This window comes from Melampsora larici-populina, assembly GCF_000204055.1.
Source record: "Melampsora larici-populina 98AG31 unplaced genomic scaffold MELLAscaffold_39, whole genome shotgun sequence".
Classification (NCBI taxonomy): domain Eukaryota; kingdom Fungi; phylum Basidiomycota; class Pucciniomycetes; order Pucciniales; family Melampsoraceae; genus Melampsora; species Melampsora laricis-populina.
This window is the reverse complement of record NW_006768803.1, coordinates 186522-203851: the sequence shown is the minus strand read 5'-3', so window position 1 is coordinate 203851 and position 17330 is coordinate 186522. Positions and strand designations below refer to the sequence as shown.

The 17330-nt window shown below is 42.6% G+C and overlaps 3 protein-coding genes across 3 annotated transcripts; 1 reads left to right on the top strand and 2 right to left on the bottom strand.

Annotated features, from left to right (window-relative positions):
- Window positions 1-6466: 6466 nt before the first annotated feature.
- On the bottom strand, window positions 6467-8373 carry MELLADRAFT_109782 (uncharacterized protein; the record flags this gene model as incomplete). Its single annotated transcript, XM_007413799.1, has 7 exons — window positions 6467-6741; window positions 7039-7203; window positions 7297-7496; window positions 7718-7721; window positions 7880-7957; window positions 8028-8114; window positions 8208-8373. The coding sequence occupies 7 exons, from the start codon at window positions 8371-8373 to the stop codon at window positions 6467-6469; spliced, it is 975 nt and encodes a 324-aa protein (XP_007413861.1).
- Window positions 8374-9951: 1578 nt separating this feature from the next.
- Window positions 9952-11212, bottom strand: MELLADRAFT_109781 (uncharacterized protein; the record flags this gene model as incomplete). The annotated part of the gene is made up of 4 exons (XM_007413798.1): window positions 9952-10121; window positions 10594-10746; window positions 10976-11017; window positions 11113-11212. The coding sequence occupies 4 exons, from the start codon at window positions 11210-11212 to the stop codon at window positions 9952-9954; spliced, it is 465 nt and encodes a 154-aa protein (XP_007413860.1).
- Window positions 11213-11737: 525 nt separating this feature from the next.
- On the top strand, window positions 11738-12245 carry MELLADRAFT_109780 (uncharacterized protein; the record flags this gene model as incomplete). The annotated part of the gene is made up of 3 exons (XM_007413920.1): window positions 11738-11765; window positions 11817-12030; window positions 12056-12245. 3 exons carry the CDS (start codon window positions 11738-11740, stop codon window positions 12243-12245), a joined length of 432 nt encoding a protein of 143 aa, XP_007413982.1.
- Window positions 12246-17330: the final 5085 nt, after the last annotated feature.

The window sequence follows — 17330 nt, the reverse complement described above, 5'->3', positions numbered from 1 at the left end:
TCTTTATTCTGCTATTTCTCTTTGATTACTATTGGCAACTGCTGTCCTACATATATAAGTTATATGTAATCAACATGTAGCAGTTATATATCAACTATTACACGGTTATTTCCTTGCTCAATAAGCTTCCTTATTGACAAGACATCTACTACACCAGCCCCAACTAATATGTTTTATCTTTTCCAAATGAACTTGTACAGTTGCTATTGAAGCCAAAACTTTGAAGCAATTTTGTTCTATGTGCCCTGACACTCACATGGTGGGCGTGGTGTGAAAAGCAAGCCTCAGGGAGCGCCCAGAGCACGCCCACTCAGGCTGGATTTGGGGGTGGCACGCCCTGGTTATATAATATGGCTAATGGGTCAGGTAAAGCAAGGTGGCTTCCTACAAACCACCTCAAAATTCCTTATTGACTCCATTCAAACACTGAAGTTTAAACCTTACAATCATGCACCACCGTCCACCATCAAGATATGCCAAAAGTCACCAAGAAGGACAAATCTGCCTGGATTCCACAAACTTCTGCATTTGGGAAGCAATGGACCAAATTCTATATCATATATGTCAACTGATCATGCACCATTGCCTTGCCAAATGTCAGCACTGCAAGGAGACAATGGAAGGAAAACCAAACAAATTGGCTGATCATATGATCAACAAATGTCAATCAATCTCAATCTTGCAAAAATCTACAAACACTTGTTGATCACTGAGGATGATACAGAAAATAGTGTTTCCACTCTACCACCCTCTATCCCCACAACCACTACAAAGGAAGTCTCCATTGTTCCAGACACTAAGATTGTTCACAACTTTGGTATCAAACAGTTCTTCATCCCCTATCCACCTGATAAGATAGCTAAGCTAGATGAAGAGATTCTCAAAGGCCTCATTATGGGCAAAGCAGCGTTTAGATTTCTTCGCAATAAGTATTTCATGAATTTTCAACAAATGTTAGCTGTCTGTCCGTTCAACCCTCCAACCCAATATTGCATGATGGAAAAAACTCTCCCTCTTCTACATGCTAAACACAAAAGTGCTGTCAAAGAAAACTTGAAGACTCAATCAAACTTAACAATCTTGCTAGATGGCTAGACCAACATATCTAAGAACAGTATATATGCAGTGCTTGTTTTATGTGGCACTGAAGTCAAACACTTCATTGATGTACTGGACCTTAATCAACTTTTTCATACAGTGGAAAGTACATTTGATGCATTGAAGGACACTCTTAAAGCTCAAGGCCTTCAATGGGATCAGATCAGTGCTGTGGTCTATGATTCTCCCTTGATCATGGTCAAGTTTTGGGTAAGACCATCTCCAACGGTCCTGAATTGCAAAAAGGCGTACAGGCTTGTCTGAAAACATACATTAAGCTGTATTTTTTCTTTAAAATGATTTCCCTCCACCGTGCACATGATTCAGGGACTCTCAAGGTTGTGCTCCTGCCAAAAACGCCAAAAGCGCACAATATTCCTTTTGAAAGTTGAATGATATCTCATTGACTATATACACCACGGGGCAGTTGAGGCGTGAATTCCATGTCGCCATTTGGCTCTATAGTGGTTCACGTAGCATTCACAAGAGGCGAGTCACCTCGCGACTGCAATCCATAAACCGCATGGGTTTCACAGTACCTCCCACGTGGTAGCACTGTGAACACCACAGCGCTTCAGTGCATCGGCTGGATAGAACTGGCAATGTGGCCATTTGCCTCATGGCATTCACCTTCCACTCTGGTGGCCGTGCCGTTGCATTCCACCATGTGGGCGTACTCCAACGGGCTACCACATAGCATTTATGTGGGCTTCGCGTGATTGCAATGTTGCTCGGCTTACGAGAGGATCAAAAAAAATCTCCTGACCAATCCAAAGAGGATTGGTCAGGAGCATGGGCTAATCAGGATACAAACTTGAAAGACAAAAACAAATTACTCCCTCAGGAGATCATGACAGAATCAACCACACTCAAAGTCATACAACATCTTTTCAATTCAGATATAATTCCCTGCTACCATTCTACAGTTAGTTCAATTGGTCTTGCCTTGGATATAATGTTCCTAAATCTCTTGTTGATATGCGTAAAAATGTAAGTAAACAAGATATAAAAGAGTCGATCAATTGGATTTGCGATAGATGAAAGGTTGAAGATACATCCAACTGATACTGACTGGTGAATACTCAAGATGACAGAGTTCAAGTGATTGAAAGAAGAAGATCAGACTCAAGATGATAAGTTTAACCAATCTTGAAATAAAAACAATCCATGAGAAATATTCAAGAGCGTCTTTAAAAGTAGTCAATGACCATCAAGAGGATCTGTGAGTAATGGATGGTAGTAGGGAAAGGATCAGATGATATATAGAAAAAAGTGTAAAGGGATGAATGAATTGTTGATGAATGAGATGTTTGGGACTTCATTGAGAGGTCGAAGTTCAAACACTTTTTATACCAAAACATTGAGTGATATGATGAATGACATCATAATGTCATCATATCATGTTGTAAGCTCAGGAAAACGGTCAACTGCGGTCAACTGCACAGCACGCAGATTACGAATATCTTCATCTTGATTCTCAATCACAATGTGACCTTGATTGGAATATTTGTGTGGTTATGGGGCAGCGGGCACTGTGGCTACGGTGAAATCATCAGGTGATCATACCATGGCCACAGCCAATGTGATGACCACGTGGTGATTCACGTCGCAATTGTGAAACCTTTTGTCACAGTTTGCGACGTGATGGCAGCGTGGTCTTACTGCTGCCATTTGTGACATCACATCTGTGTGATTCAAACTCGCACGGCTTTCAACGTCGCCGAGTTTCATCTGCATTTCAAGTCGATTGCTCGGTGAAATTCACGTAGCCCTTCATCGCACTCTGGCAGCGCTTTTTTGCTCAAAGGCTGCCCGGTGGTGTACTTGATATGTAATTTCTTTCAGTCATCATATTCATCATTAGACAAATGTGGTATCATTATGTCTAAAACCTTCCAAAACTGTGTGTTGCATCTTTTGCAAGAGCCCCTCATATATGAACGTGCTGACATGTGATACCTGGTATTCCTCAAAACAAAATTCACACACATGGCCAGATGTGAGAAAGCTGGCGACTGTTGGATGGTTGTTTTTTGACCTGACCCTGTAAACGTAAAATACAGTTTACGTATTGTTACGTTTACAAGGTGCCGTTGGAGATGCTCTAAGTAGTCCATTATAACACCATCCTCAATTCCTAAAGATCTGATGGTGTTTTTCTACATTTCAAATCCTACCAGACAATTGTTTCCCAAGAATTTCCGGCCATTTTCACTTTACCTCACTGTTTACATGTCCTCAACTTGAGCACAAAATATATCTTGGCTCATCCAATGTTGAAAGAAGTAGTAATAGTATCAAACAAGAAAGAACTTGTCGATTTCTTTACTAAAGCTCATTACTGGATGAGCTTCTTGGCACTGCAAAAATAATGTATTTTTCCAAGGTGAAAAATGATTGAATTTAATGCACAAAATGATTCATAATGCAGAATTGATGCAGAAAAATGCAGAATTAATGCACAATTAATGCATTTTTAATCATTTTGTGAAATAACTGTAATCATTTTTCACCTTGGGAAAATACATTATACTTGCAGTGTGGAGAGTTGGCAAGGAAAAGAAGGCATCTCACATGGACTTAAAACCTTCACCAAGACCCAATGGTTTTCTTTTGCTAAAGTTTGCTTGTGTGTTCAATTGCACAAGCTGAGGTTCAAGAAATGTGTCTATACGACCAAAGATTGATTGATTGACAGTCCTGCCATCAGGAAGAACATTTGTGAACTCGTTGTCAATTGACAACACTTTGCTTTGAATGATGTGTTGGTTCAAGTACTACAACCAGTTGTTGATGCCATTGCGGCCCTAGAGCATGCTAATACTACCGTTGGTGATGTGTGGAAAGAGGTCATCAATCACAATATGTACATCAAGCTCAAGGAGATGCCACTAGTTGGAGTTGTATACTCACCTTTCATGTCTCATTGCATTACTACCATCAACAAACAAATCAAAGTTTTTGAAGAACCAGCCTATATTGTTGGCTTGTTTCTTACACCCAGCTGTCAATAAATCACTACATCTTGCAAGTTTGATCTTGATCACATGACTTGCCAAACTGTCAATATTGCTAAGAAATGGAAATTCAGCAAAAACAAATGTGTGAATTTACTCAACCAGGTCTTACACTACTACAACTCAGAGGGCTCATTTCAATTGGTGTCCAAATGTGAGACTCTTTACTTTATATGATTTAGGTGAAGTCAATTAACACTACTGATGATTATGTTTTAGCATCATCTGTGATGGACTATTGGTTAAGAATACCCAATACTCCAAACACTCATGATCTCAAGACTTTTGCTGTGAAGCTCTTCAAGATCATAGCTCACACTGCTGGGGTTGAAAGCTTGTTTTCTGGGATGTCTTCTCAGAAAAAAAAGTCACGCCCATGTATGAATGTTATCACACTGAAGATGATGTCTCAGATCAACATGAATATTCAATTTGAGAACCCAAAACGCCCATCAAATTCTTCATCAAAAAACAAGCCTGTGGACAAAACCAATAATGATCTCAATGCCCAAGAATTACAGTTTGAAGATTGAGATCAACTTCAAGAATTTGAGGACAGTATTCATTACAAAGATGATGAAGACCCCAAAGGTATTCAATTAGATGAATTAGAACACATGGATACACTATTTGACATCACTTTATTTAAAAATGAAAATGATCTGGAGCAAGAAGGTGATAAGAATATGGTTGATGTATCTCCTTCTGAAGATGAGGATTGGAACAAGGATCATTTGTTTTTGTGATTTACCTTGTAACTACTGTATAGGTGATCACAACTCACATCTAAATTAAAACTATACTCATGAGACATGAAAGGCTTGTGCCTCTATACTTGTCTTTTTTGGAGAAAAACAATATGGTATGAGCTGTATTCTTATACTTAGATCATATGCTTGTACTGAGACCACTGCATACTTGGAGCTCCACAGTGCAGACTTTTACTGCTCTTCACGTTGCAATCTATTACAGCTGTTTTCAAGATTGTTGATTTTTTCCTGGATATTTCAGTTGTTCAATTTTGTCCAAAACTCGAACAAAACCCTTTTGGAAATTTGGGCTTTGACATCTCAGGTGGGGATATTTTGACATTTCAACTATTCTCCATTGCTTTGCGTACTATCGCATGCAAGAGGGTGCGAAATCAACATATCTGAAAAGGGTTTTGGACACAGATTTGGACTTTTGCAAAGGATGATGAATGCTTGAAAAAAATCATTGATCTTGAAAACGGCTGTACCTACTTGAAGACACCCTTAGCTCTCCTCTTGCATCTCTCTCAAGCTTCAAGGGCCTTAACACAATGTATCCTAGTGGAGCGCCTTCACACCCTCACCAAGGGTGTGCCTTTTAGAGCTCAAAAAGGAGTGCCCTGGTGCGCCCCACATAAAAAAAAACACCCCACATGACCTGACACGCGTGATCGGAGTGATGAAAGCCTTGTGGGCACCTTGGGCGGGGCCGGGCTACTCAACACCCGCTGTATTTTTGCTGTGTTGACAAAATCTTTCTTTCTAAATTTCCTCCTATAGCTCTTTTTGATTTTGATGTAGGCTCACATAGCTTCTACAAAGCATCACACACACATAAACTTGCAATAAAATTCAAATTAATCACTGTATTGCCCAGTTTTAGCACCTATAATTTGCTCAGGGTGTGCCGTGGTTGGCCCTGAACACTTTCTGAAGGCCCTCGGGTCTACCCAGGGTTGGGCAAAGCCCTGGTGCCGGCCCTGAAAGTTAGGGCCAGTTCATAGCCCTAACTCAGCCCGCTGGACATATGTAGTGTGGGTGTTGATTTATGGCTAAGGTGTGCAGTGATAGATCCTTTTATGAACAATTGTACTCTTAACCATTTTGCCCTTCCCACTTGGGGGCAATCATTTGACGTTCACAGTGCTATTTCAAACAGACACTGACTTTTTAAGAATGCAATCTCTGACCAGGTCTTGCTTAAACAAATGGATCCTCAGCCTCAATTGTTGATCTGTTGATCATGTAAAGAAATATGATTGCATACTCGGGTGAGTGTATTTATACTTTGCGGCGGATTAGAGCGCACCACTCTGGAGTGGATTCAAATCACATAGAAATAAAAGAAAGTTTTTCTCATATGTATTCCACATATGGGATGACCAAACATCAAGTATCAAAGGCAGTTATATATAGACCTCACCAGAAGATAGATAACGGCCTCTCGTCAACCTTGACTTCAGGCTGAGGGTTGACAGTGGAAATACAAGGAGAGAAATTTGGATGCACCTGTTGGCAGTCAATGTTGCCACCCCGTGTGCCTGTTTAATCGAAGTCGGACATTGGGTCACCAAAAGGCAATTCGAGCCGCAATTCGATTCACTTTTTGAATGAGACTGTTTCTTGGTCGCAATAATTGGCTCGGGTTTTTTGTTCTCCTGGGACTTTCCTGGATATCATCGCCTTTAGACGGGAAGCCACAGCTGGAGTGAATTGTCGCACCAAAGTCAGAGAAGACATCCCACAAAAGATGATGACAGAAACCATGTGAGCTTCACCACATCTTTGTTCGTTCCTGCGATTCGGTGATGAGGGAAGTTCTGAAAGTTCACTCGGTTTCACAGAGGCCTTGCGCGAAGACATCCTTGAAAAAGCTTTATACATATCCGAGAAGAGAAGAAACATAAATATCACATTGTCAGATTAGCTTTCGGATATGAATTTCCAAACTCAAATATGATTGAACGATCGAATGGGCTTGACTCAAGCGCGGCATGACTAATTGCAAAGCTCTATATGAATTTTCTCAAGGTCAGGGTTGTGAAATACAGCTTGATCAAGTTTTGGATTCCGCATTCACAGAAATATAAATGACCCATGTACCTGTGACTTGGTTGATGTCTGGATGTAATCTAGACAGAATAAAGTTGAGATCTTAATCCTTGACTCACACAAAAGACTCCTTTTCTTCTCGCCTACCAGGGTTCCGCCTCCCACGGGAGGGTGCGAGTGTATAGAGTCAATACTTCTCATTGGCCAAAGCGATATTTCCGGACGATAGATGTTTGGTCTTTCAAGGGAGGTTGTGCACTTCTCAGGCATTTTGAATGATCTCCCTGGTGGATAGAGGTTTTGCAATCATTTATGAGGACTAAGCTAGTCAGAAGTGTCACTCTGCGGGGTCACAAAGAAAGAACCAATGCTCATACCATTTCTCACAGATTCCATGCTTCCAGTTTCAATACCATAGTGATCTTTAGATTCTTGGGACAAGTCCATTTCGACTTCTGTGCGCCCATGACAGTATTCGGATGGCAATTGACTACCTTTTGACATCTCAGTTTTTGTGTTACTAGATCTATGGGTATCTTCGGTCGGGGGGACATCTGTGACCACAGCGGTCAGAATACTAACCTCTTTGACCAAGCAATTACTACGAAAAGATGCAGCTGTGCAAACAAAGCTTACCCTCTTGTACACGATCCAAAACGGAAGGACTCCTGCTTCGCTTGTGACTATGTAAGCTTGAGAGATCTAAAAAGCATACAATTGACACCACGCCAGACAGTCATTTCATCTGGGACCTAATCTACACACAGTAAAAGATGAGAGGCAAAAAGATAAACCTACGATGCTGTCGAATGAAGAGCACATCCTCGGGGATTGGACTCTGGTTAACCTCCCCTGAGAACGAGTATTCGTGTTTTTCTGCTGTACGACGCTCATCAGACCGTATTGATCCACGCGAAATTGAGAGTTTTTTGGCGCATTATGCATTGTTGGCTAGCTGACCTGTTTCCCAAACCTCTGAGTCAAATGCATCAGAGAAATCTTCTTTACTACTCTCATAACTGCCGTCATCGACGGAACCTAACATGGATATATATCATACGCTACTTGTTAGCCCATTTGCATCTTTCGTATGAAGGAGATCACATACCATCTGGATCCGTAGTGACCACGGTGGTGCTGAAGTGGGCACCTTTGGGAGTGACACCTGTGATGCTTGATCGCCTGGGATTGTGATCTTAGGAAAAGATGAAACCTCGCTCAACGATTTTCACTTTTTCTCCTTACTCGCCATATTTTGCTGATAGGATTCATTGATCAAAAGCCTTACCGTTTGTAAACCATTCAGCCACATGAGTCGCGGGTGCGTTGCCACCATCTCTACCCGCTTGTTTCCAGAGGTTTTTGATTCCAATGAGAAAATAGAACGCCCAACTTAGACCGCAATAGATGAGCAAAAAAGGTAAATTGGTGATATCGTCAAGTGTTTTCAACATGATTTTTCGCGTTCTTCCCTTTTGAGACGATAAGAATGCAAAGAAAATATCAGATCAAGAAGCTAATATATCGAGTTATCATTGTACGGCTCCAAAGGAGAAGAATGCAGGCGAAGTACGTTCGCGGACTCAGCTGAAGTTAATTACGCGTTGAGTGAGCTTCTCCGTTTCAGATTTGCCTGCGGTCTTTATACTGTTTTATCAATCAAAATAGTCTCGACCGCTGTGTACTTGATTTCCTTGATCCGAAGTGAATCCCACTATGTGCTAAAAAGCGTCAAGTGAATTGTTGGGCAAAGTGCCGTCTTACGAGTATGTACGGGCCACGACCACCAGATAAGGAAAGACTTTTTGATTCGTCGATAGGGAGAGAGCATCAGATGAATTTGATTAGCAAGTCAAGGGCAAGCAATCGGTAATACACAATAGATAACCTATTTATCATCACGTTTGTTTATACCATGACAGACGTTTATGAACTCCGTTCCGGGAGGCGATCGATATGATCCCAAGCTTGAAGCTGCACCTCAACATATGCACAGAGTATTCCGATTTGTGATCGACTGAGTCTGAATTGAGATCGTGAAAAATCGTACGCGGGGATTAACGGATATGCTGTGCAGATGAATAGTTTCTGTTCAAGTCCTCACTCGGTCCGAGATCCTAACAATTGCAAAAGTTACTGACCTTTACAGCGCAATGGGTCACACGTTTTGTGGAGGGCGGAAAAGGTGGACGAAATATAATTTATGCTGGTTCAGCAAACGCTTCTCAACCCATGTCCTTTCTTTCTCATTCTCTTTGACACAAATCACTATGGTTCCTATAGCCGAAAGTTAAGAGCATGAACGTGTCCAAAAGCCGATCCCGAAGTGCCACTCGAAACCGTGCAGATGCCAAAAAGAAAGCGAGCGATTCAGATTGATGTGATATCGGCAAGGCAAATCGGATTCAAAAGCTATGTATTCCTGTCTTGATGATACCTAGCGATAATCAGGTTGGGAAACATTTTGCCCCACCAGAAGGTCAACGACTGTCAACAAGCTCCTCGCCAAGAAAGCCCAAACTACAGATAAGCTTCTCGCTGAACTTGCTTGAATTGGTGACTTTGTGAAGTCTTGATTTCATTCCAAGATCGTCATACAAGTATCCAAAATTTTTTGAATGTAGGAAGTGTGCAACTCAATCCTAAGCCTTCATTGTACGTGAGTCTGACTCATAGAAGAAGCGTAAGAATCCGCTCAATCACAATCGTTAACTCGTTGATCATGTAAGGCAATTTTTATGATTGAAGAGTCAAGATGGGTAAGTATTATTTTACGTTTTAAGACATTACGCTTGAGTTGATTCAAATCACATAGGAATCACAGAAACTTTCAAGCTTTTTCATATTCCACATATGGGTCGGCTGAATATCAAGGATTATAGGCATTCTTCCGTAGAGGACATAAATATATAAATAGAAAGATGAATGCGATGTCTCATCGGCTTTCCCTCCACGCTTAGAATTGACTATGGATATATCAAAAGAGAAATTTGGATGAAGCGGTTGGTGGTCGATTGTGGTGGCCCGAGTGCCTATTCGGTATCTGAAGCTCGGGAATCACTAAAACGAAACGAGAACCGCAATTTGATTCCCTTTCTGAGTCTGCGAAAGACTTTTCCTTGCGGGTCGCAATCATCGGCTGGAAGTTTGTGTTCTCGAGACACTTGCTTGGGCATCATCTCCTTTAGACGGGAAGCCACACCTACAGTAGATCGATTCGCACCAAAGTTAGAGAAGATACCCCATGAATACCAATCAAAGAAAGTCTGCGAGCTTCACCAGAGGGATGCTCGTTCCTGCGCTTCGGTAATGGAGGAATTGGTGAAGGTTCACTCGATTTCACAAAAGCTTTGCGCCAGGACATTTTCGAAAGAGCTTCAACATGTACAGAAAAGGGAGAAACATCAATATTCCACTATCAGATTAGCTTTGGGTTATGCATTCGCAAACTGAAATCTGATAGCAGGGGCAGTCGGGCTCGACTCAAACCCATCATCGATGGTTGCAGAACCCCACATGAATCTCCCAAAGATCAAAGTTGCGGAATACAGCGTGGTCAAAATTTGAGATCCCACATATCAAAATTCATATGGTCCAGCCGCATATGACTTGGGTAATTCTTGATCTGAAGTCAATTCAATAACATAAAATTGAGATCTTGAATTGTGACTCACACAAGATACTCTTAATTTTGTTGCCTTCAAGGGTTCTGAATTCATCTGCAGGAGGTATAGGCTCGGGACTTCCCATTGGCCAAAGCGATATTTCTGGGCTAAACATGCTTCTTCTTTCAAATATAGGTGTACATGTCTCAGGAATTTTGCTCGCTGGTGAATCGAGGGTTAGCAATCATTCATGGAAAGTATGTACACAAGTCAGAAATGGCACTCTACCAAGTCACGAAAAACAACTAATGCTCATACCTGTAGATAAAGATGGCGCCATGTTTCTGATAGTTCTCGTGCTTGCAGTCGAATTGCCGTAGCGATCTTTTGGGCCAATACCGGAGTCAATTTTGGTGTCTACGCTTCAATGAAGGTAGGAAGATGGGCATACCTTTGTGCAAATTGGTTTGAGTGTTTCCTGTCCTATGGAGACCTTCATGTCGAGTGGATCCACAGTTTCAGTGGTAAGTAATCTAACCTCCTTTGCGAAGCATTCACCAAATTCAAAGTCAAGAAATAATAGCTTACCCTCTTGTGTATCATCCGAATAAGGAGGACTCCTGGTTCGTTTTTGACCACGTTTCTTTGGACGATCTGAAACGCATACAATCAACACCATGTTAGACATTTTTTCTCCCCGGGACCTACTATACATACGGTGATATCAGATGCAGATAAAGTAGTCATACTATTGCGCCGAATGAAGGGAACATCATCAAGGGTGGGGCTTCGAGTGGTCTCTCCTACGAGCGAGTATCCTTGTTTTTCTGCTACTCAAGGCTCATCAGAACGTATTGGCGCAAGAGACTCGAAAAGGCTTTGAATAGATGGTTAGCTAACCCGATTTCCAAATCTCTGAGTTGAATACATCTGAGAATTCTCTATACTCTTGACTCAGTTCTCCGTCTGAGCCTAACACAAAGTACACTACTGGTTAGCCTAGGTGTATCTCTCGTATGAAAGTATTCACATACCATCTGAGTCTACTACGACCACCGTATTGCTAAATTGGCCGCCTTTGGGAGTAATTCCCGCGATGCTTGATCGTGTGCGATTGTGGTCTTAAAGATGGTATGCGGCTCAACATTTGCCGCTTTTTTTCTTGACTCGGCCTATGTTGTGAATGAATGAATGATTGAAATGCTTACCCCTTATGAACTGTTCGGCCATATCGGCTACAAGTGAGTGACCACGACGGTTCACTGCTGATGTCACGAATTTTTTGATGCCAGCGAGAACACAAAACGGCCAACTTAGAACGAGGTATATGAGCAAAAAAGGTAGATTGGTAATCTCGTCAATTTGCTTCAACATGATAGCTCGCGTTCTTTTCTCTCGAAGCGTGGAGAATTTGAGGATTAACTTGAGAAGCCGATTTGTGGGATTTACTGATAAGTCCTCGAAGGAAAGGGATTTGGGCGAAGTACGTTTCAAGGAAAGAGGTCTGTAAGTGCTGTCTTTTGAATTGAAGACGTCCACATACTTTTGCACTTAATATCGTTGATCTGAAGTGCGCCCCAATGCCTGAAAGCACCCAGGGAGCTGTTGGGCAAAGCACCGCCTGTGAAATCATATGGGTACAAGCCTCCGCCAGCGGGTGGATGACTTATGATTGGCCTATTTCGTCATTTGGAAAAGACCAATCAGATGAATTTGATTAAGAAGTCCAAGGCCAGCGATCGGTGATACACAACCTAATTCAAGAACCCGCCTTGAGTATAATTGCTGAGTTCATTATATCATCACGTTTATTCATATATTGCCAACGTTCATAAAGTCTGCTCAGGACGAAGAATTCGTCTCCAAGCCAGATTTCGATACAATATTCCGATCTGTGATAAACTGATTAAGAAACTGTGAAATATCGTAAGCTTGAAACTGGGGAATGTAACTGAAGTGTATATTTCATCGTCTTCAGCCTGATGCATAATTGATGCTGTCATCACATTAGGGCTGCGACCCGGACCCGACCCCGCCCGGCCGAAGTCGCCCGAGGGTTTTTTTTGACCTCACAGTCCGTGCCCCGGGGCAGCCAAACCTAACTTGATGAGAGTGACAAAACACCCTCGGGCATCCCGGCGCCCGACCCGACCGAGGCGCCGAGCCCCTCATCCCTGTTCCCAGTTTGAGTTTCTCACGATCATCATTACGTAATATCTTAGAGCATCCGCACTCGTTTGCGGTTGTTAACTTGGTCATGTGCAGTAACAACCTCTACATTAAGTAAAAAATTACCTAACGCAACCAAATTCCACACTCGTGCCAAAATTACCCACACAGTAGTTAAGTAACTTGAGAGATAATTCAAGTTTCCACACTGATACAAAGGTTAAAGACTCAAAATACGCCAAACAACTGAATTGATCACCTTTGCAATCAATCAGTGCATTCCAAGTGATTCCTGCCAGGAAAGAGCTCTGGGACAGCAAACTTCAACTGATATTAACTTGAAATCTCATCACAGCTGGATGGTTGGCACAGAGAGGTTTATAGACAAGCAAATATTAAATTCATTTCATCATTAATTGAAAGAGATCATGTTGAAGACCATGGAGAATTTGAAAAGAAATGAAGATAATGAAGATCCTCTTGCATAGGTCCCCCCTGCAGTCGAATGCGAGTTTTTTTATCAAACCCTTTTGAAGTCGATCCAAACAATGAGAATTGTTTAAAATCCTTCTAAAATTCAAACAAACAATAAGAAATCGATCCATTTTGATCTAAAAACCTTGTAAAACCAACTCGAAGGATAAGAAATCGATCTCGATGGATCTAAATTATCACTAAACATCTATATGATCACATGGAAAGTAGAACAATCTTGATCAATATTGGATAAGCAGAATCAGACAGTAAGAAACTAGCTAGAAATACCATGAGTTTGAGGAACTAAAAGACAGTTTGATTTCCATTGATTCTCAATTCTGGTGTTTTGAGTCAAGAGAAGTCGAGTTGAGTCGGAATTGAGTTGAGTTGGCGAGTTGGTGTGCTTGAAAGGTGAAGGGAGGGCTTGCGATTGGGCTACCGCATGCGTTAGCCAATTGGTAAATTTACCGATTTGCTAACACAAATCAATCAAAAGTTAACTACCGCGGGGCTAATTTTTCACCAGTGTGGGAAAGGCCCCGCAGTTGCGGTAAATTTTACCTTACCGCACGCGACTTACCGCATGAGTGCGGATGCTCTTACTGTAACTCCGAATCGGAAACCCCCTACCCCTTTACCCACGTCTTGGATTAGCATTCAGTGGCCATCATGCCCACCCTGTCAACTCCCGTCACCCGTTCTTCCCATCTACGTACCAATGCCAATATGTCCTCTTGTTCTTTGCTCGCCCCTTTGGATTCCATTTCCGAGGTGGTTGCTTCCGATACCACCACTACAATACACTCTTCTTGGGTCTGGACTTACTTCACTACCGAGAAAATCGATGGCGTGATGAAGAACGTGTGCCGAGCACAACTTGGATTTGCTGATGCCACCAATCCCATCGACGACGATACCGAACCACCTGTCTGCAACAAACCTCTTGCCATCGACAAACACGCCAGTACTAAGTCGATGATTTGACATCTTGACCGACATCATCACATTGTAGCACCTGTTCAAACTGATCAACCCGCTGTGTCAGCCTTTCATATCGATGGGGTACCTGTGAAAGTAAGTCAATTCATTAAAAGACTTACATTTTAATAATAAAATTACTTATAATAGTATGATGATATTACTTTTAGGTCAAACCGCTCAACAGAGCTAACCTCAAGGAGGTTTTGATCCGGATGATTGTCAATCAAGAGGTCCCCATATCTTTTGTCGATGCCAAAGAATTTCGAGAGGTGATCAACATGATCAACCCCACAGCTTTCACCCTCCTATCCAAACGAACCGCCATCACCGATGGAATTCTAGATACCTTTCAAACTAGTCGAAATCAAATCATCAAGATGCTTTCTTCTGTTGACCACATCTCCATCACCTGTGATGGATGGACGTCTCCGACGAATATCGCCATGCTCGGTGTCACCGCACACTGGATCACCAAAGACTTTTCTCTCCGCGGTATCACTCTCGCTGTGAAGCCCATCGATGGACCCCACACTGGCTCCAACCTCGCTTCGCTTCTCAAGACCATTTTGGATTCCTTTCATATCTCTGACCGTCTTTACTGTATCACCGCTGACAACGCGTCCAACAATACCACAATGGGACAATGCCTCTTGACCTTGATTCCTCATTTCAATTCATCTCAAAGCCTCCATGGGTGCGTAGCACATGTAATTAATTTAGTGGCTAAAGCTGGGTTGGCGGTATTTGACCGAAAGACCCAACCTGAACCTATCGATCTACTTGATCCCGCCATACCTCGAACTCATTCATCTGTTCCGTTGTTTATTGAGCCTACCTCAACCTCCGAGATAAGTAGCCTTCTCACCCGGATCCGAGCCTTCCACAAAAAAATCAAGCATTCTAGTCAGCTCAAGACCTCACTCGACAACGCAATTGCCTCATGTGCCACTTTGAATCGCAAGGTTGGACTCGTTCATGAGGTCTCAACCCGCTGGTCTTCCACGCACGCTTCACTTGCTCGATTTGTTGAGCTGAGGGTTGTATTGGAATACCAGTTCAACTGTAACCCAGCTCTCGAGGTGTTTAAACTCGACCACGAGGAGTGGATCTTAGTTGAAAGTTTAGTGCAGTTCTTGGGACCTCTTGCTACCGTTACGAACACGATCGAGGGTCATTCATACCCCACGTTTTCTATTGTCATGCCTGACTATCAGTGGCTGGTCAAAAGGCTCGAAAAGGTAATGTATAATTTTTGTTTTGCTTTTCAATCGTTCACTTGATTAAACTGACTGTTTGGAACTTTTCAATTTGCATATAGGCATGGGCTGATTCCAAATGTAAGGAACTCAAGGTGGCAATCAAGCCGATGATCAAGAAAATAATTCAATATCAAAATGCCGCCGAGACCAAAGCTGTTTACATCTGTGCTGCCATACTTGACCCGCGTCTCAAACTTACTGCTGTTAAGGCCCAAACGATGGAGTCCCTTGGTTGGGGACATGAAGACTTGGTTAGTTACTTTATATCACAAGCGACCAATTTCACACCCTCTCTCAACCCCGAAATCGAGATAGTTGAACCTCAGGAAACGGATCTCAACCTGGACCGACCTCAACACTACATCAAGAGGCGCAAGACCGTTCCGATTGAAGATGAAGTCAAAGAATACCTCACCGCTCCTCAGGAGGATGAGATATGCAAACCTCTCGTCTACTGGGACACCGCCGGACGACACTGGCCCAACTTGGCACGAATGGCAAAAGCCATGCTTGCAGTTCCAGCCACGAGTGCTCCTACTGAGCGCACATTTTCTAATGCGCTGAGGGTAATGTCCGACCACCGTGCCTCTTTCACTCCTACCAATCTCGAGGCCCAGGTTTGTCTCAAGAGTTGGAACAATGTGTTGTGATGTTTTCTTGATCTCCTCATCAGGCTATTAGAGCTTGTCTATACCGTTCTATACATGAGATCTATACCGTTCTATACATGAGAATAAATGATAAAACAAGTTTTCTACCCGAGATTTTTTATTATAGTCAAGTAACCAAGTTGTAGAGGTCTTATAAATGAATTGAAATAAACTTGCTACTTTTTTATGCCTTCAATTGAGCCTAATGGCTGCCTTCAATGCCTAAGCCTCGACCAGGGCGTGCCCTGGTCGGCCCTGAGAGTTTTTGAGAGGTCCTCGGGTCTTCTCGCGGCCGGGCGATGCCCCGGGGCGGCCCCGTCACACTCAGGGCCGGGTCGCAGCCCTACATCACATACGGAGTCACCAGAACATGTCCCTATATCTCTCCCGCCGACTTCTTTCAATGTCACATCCTTGACTCTCACATCCTACTTTGTCCAACATGTGAGGAGTGGTTTCACAACTGTCTACATACCAAAGCTTTCGAATTGAAGGCCACAAACAGGATTCCACACAGACAAACAAAATACGACAATGAATCTAATGACCACGATCCGCACAACTCGCAAAGTGCGCCAGGGACGTCTGAATTGGGAATCATCGGAGAAATGTCCACAGAAAGGCTAGGCTCGTGGCAGAACTGAAGACATCCAGCGAGCATTTCATTCTGAACCAGAACAGATATGCACATCCCATTTTGCATTCAACATCTGCCAAAAGATCCTAGTTGTTTTTTGAAGCACAGGTTTGTAAGAAATCCGTGGTTAGGAGATGTGAAATGATACACGAAGTGGCAGACCAGGCCAGACCCCGTTTCTGTTGTAGTGCATAGAGGTTCGAAGTATGCAATTTAGTAACAATACGACTACATACACAAGGCAAACTAAAGGGCCCTGGCCAAGGGAACCTAAAACAAACTCAAAGATAATTGAAAATGAGAAGGAGAGACGGGTTTTTCCTTCAAGGGATTTCAGCAGCTAAAGGCATCTTTGATCTTGACAGAAAGTGAACATTATGAAAACGAGAAAATTGGCCTGCACTTCCTACACATTCAGAAGTCGTAGGAAAATTTCCCGGATAGTTCAGCATTTCAATTTTTAATTCATGTGAATTTAAATTGACGAGTCATGATTTTTTTTTTTGACTCGTCCCCGTTGAACGTTGAACCGGCTTCGGTATGTACCGAGGTGTCTAAGAGCATCCACAACGGTCCACCTACTTTGCGAGCCCTGGAACAGACCCCCGATCCTGATTTTGTGGATGTAGGGGG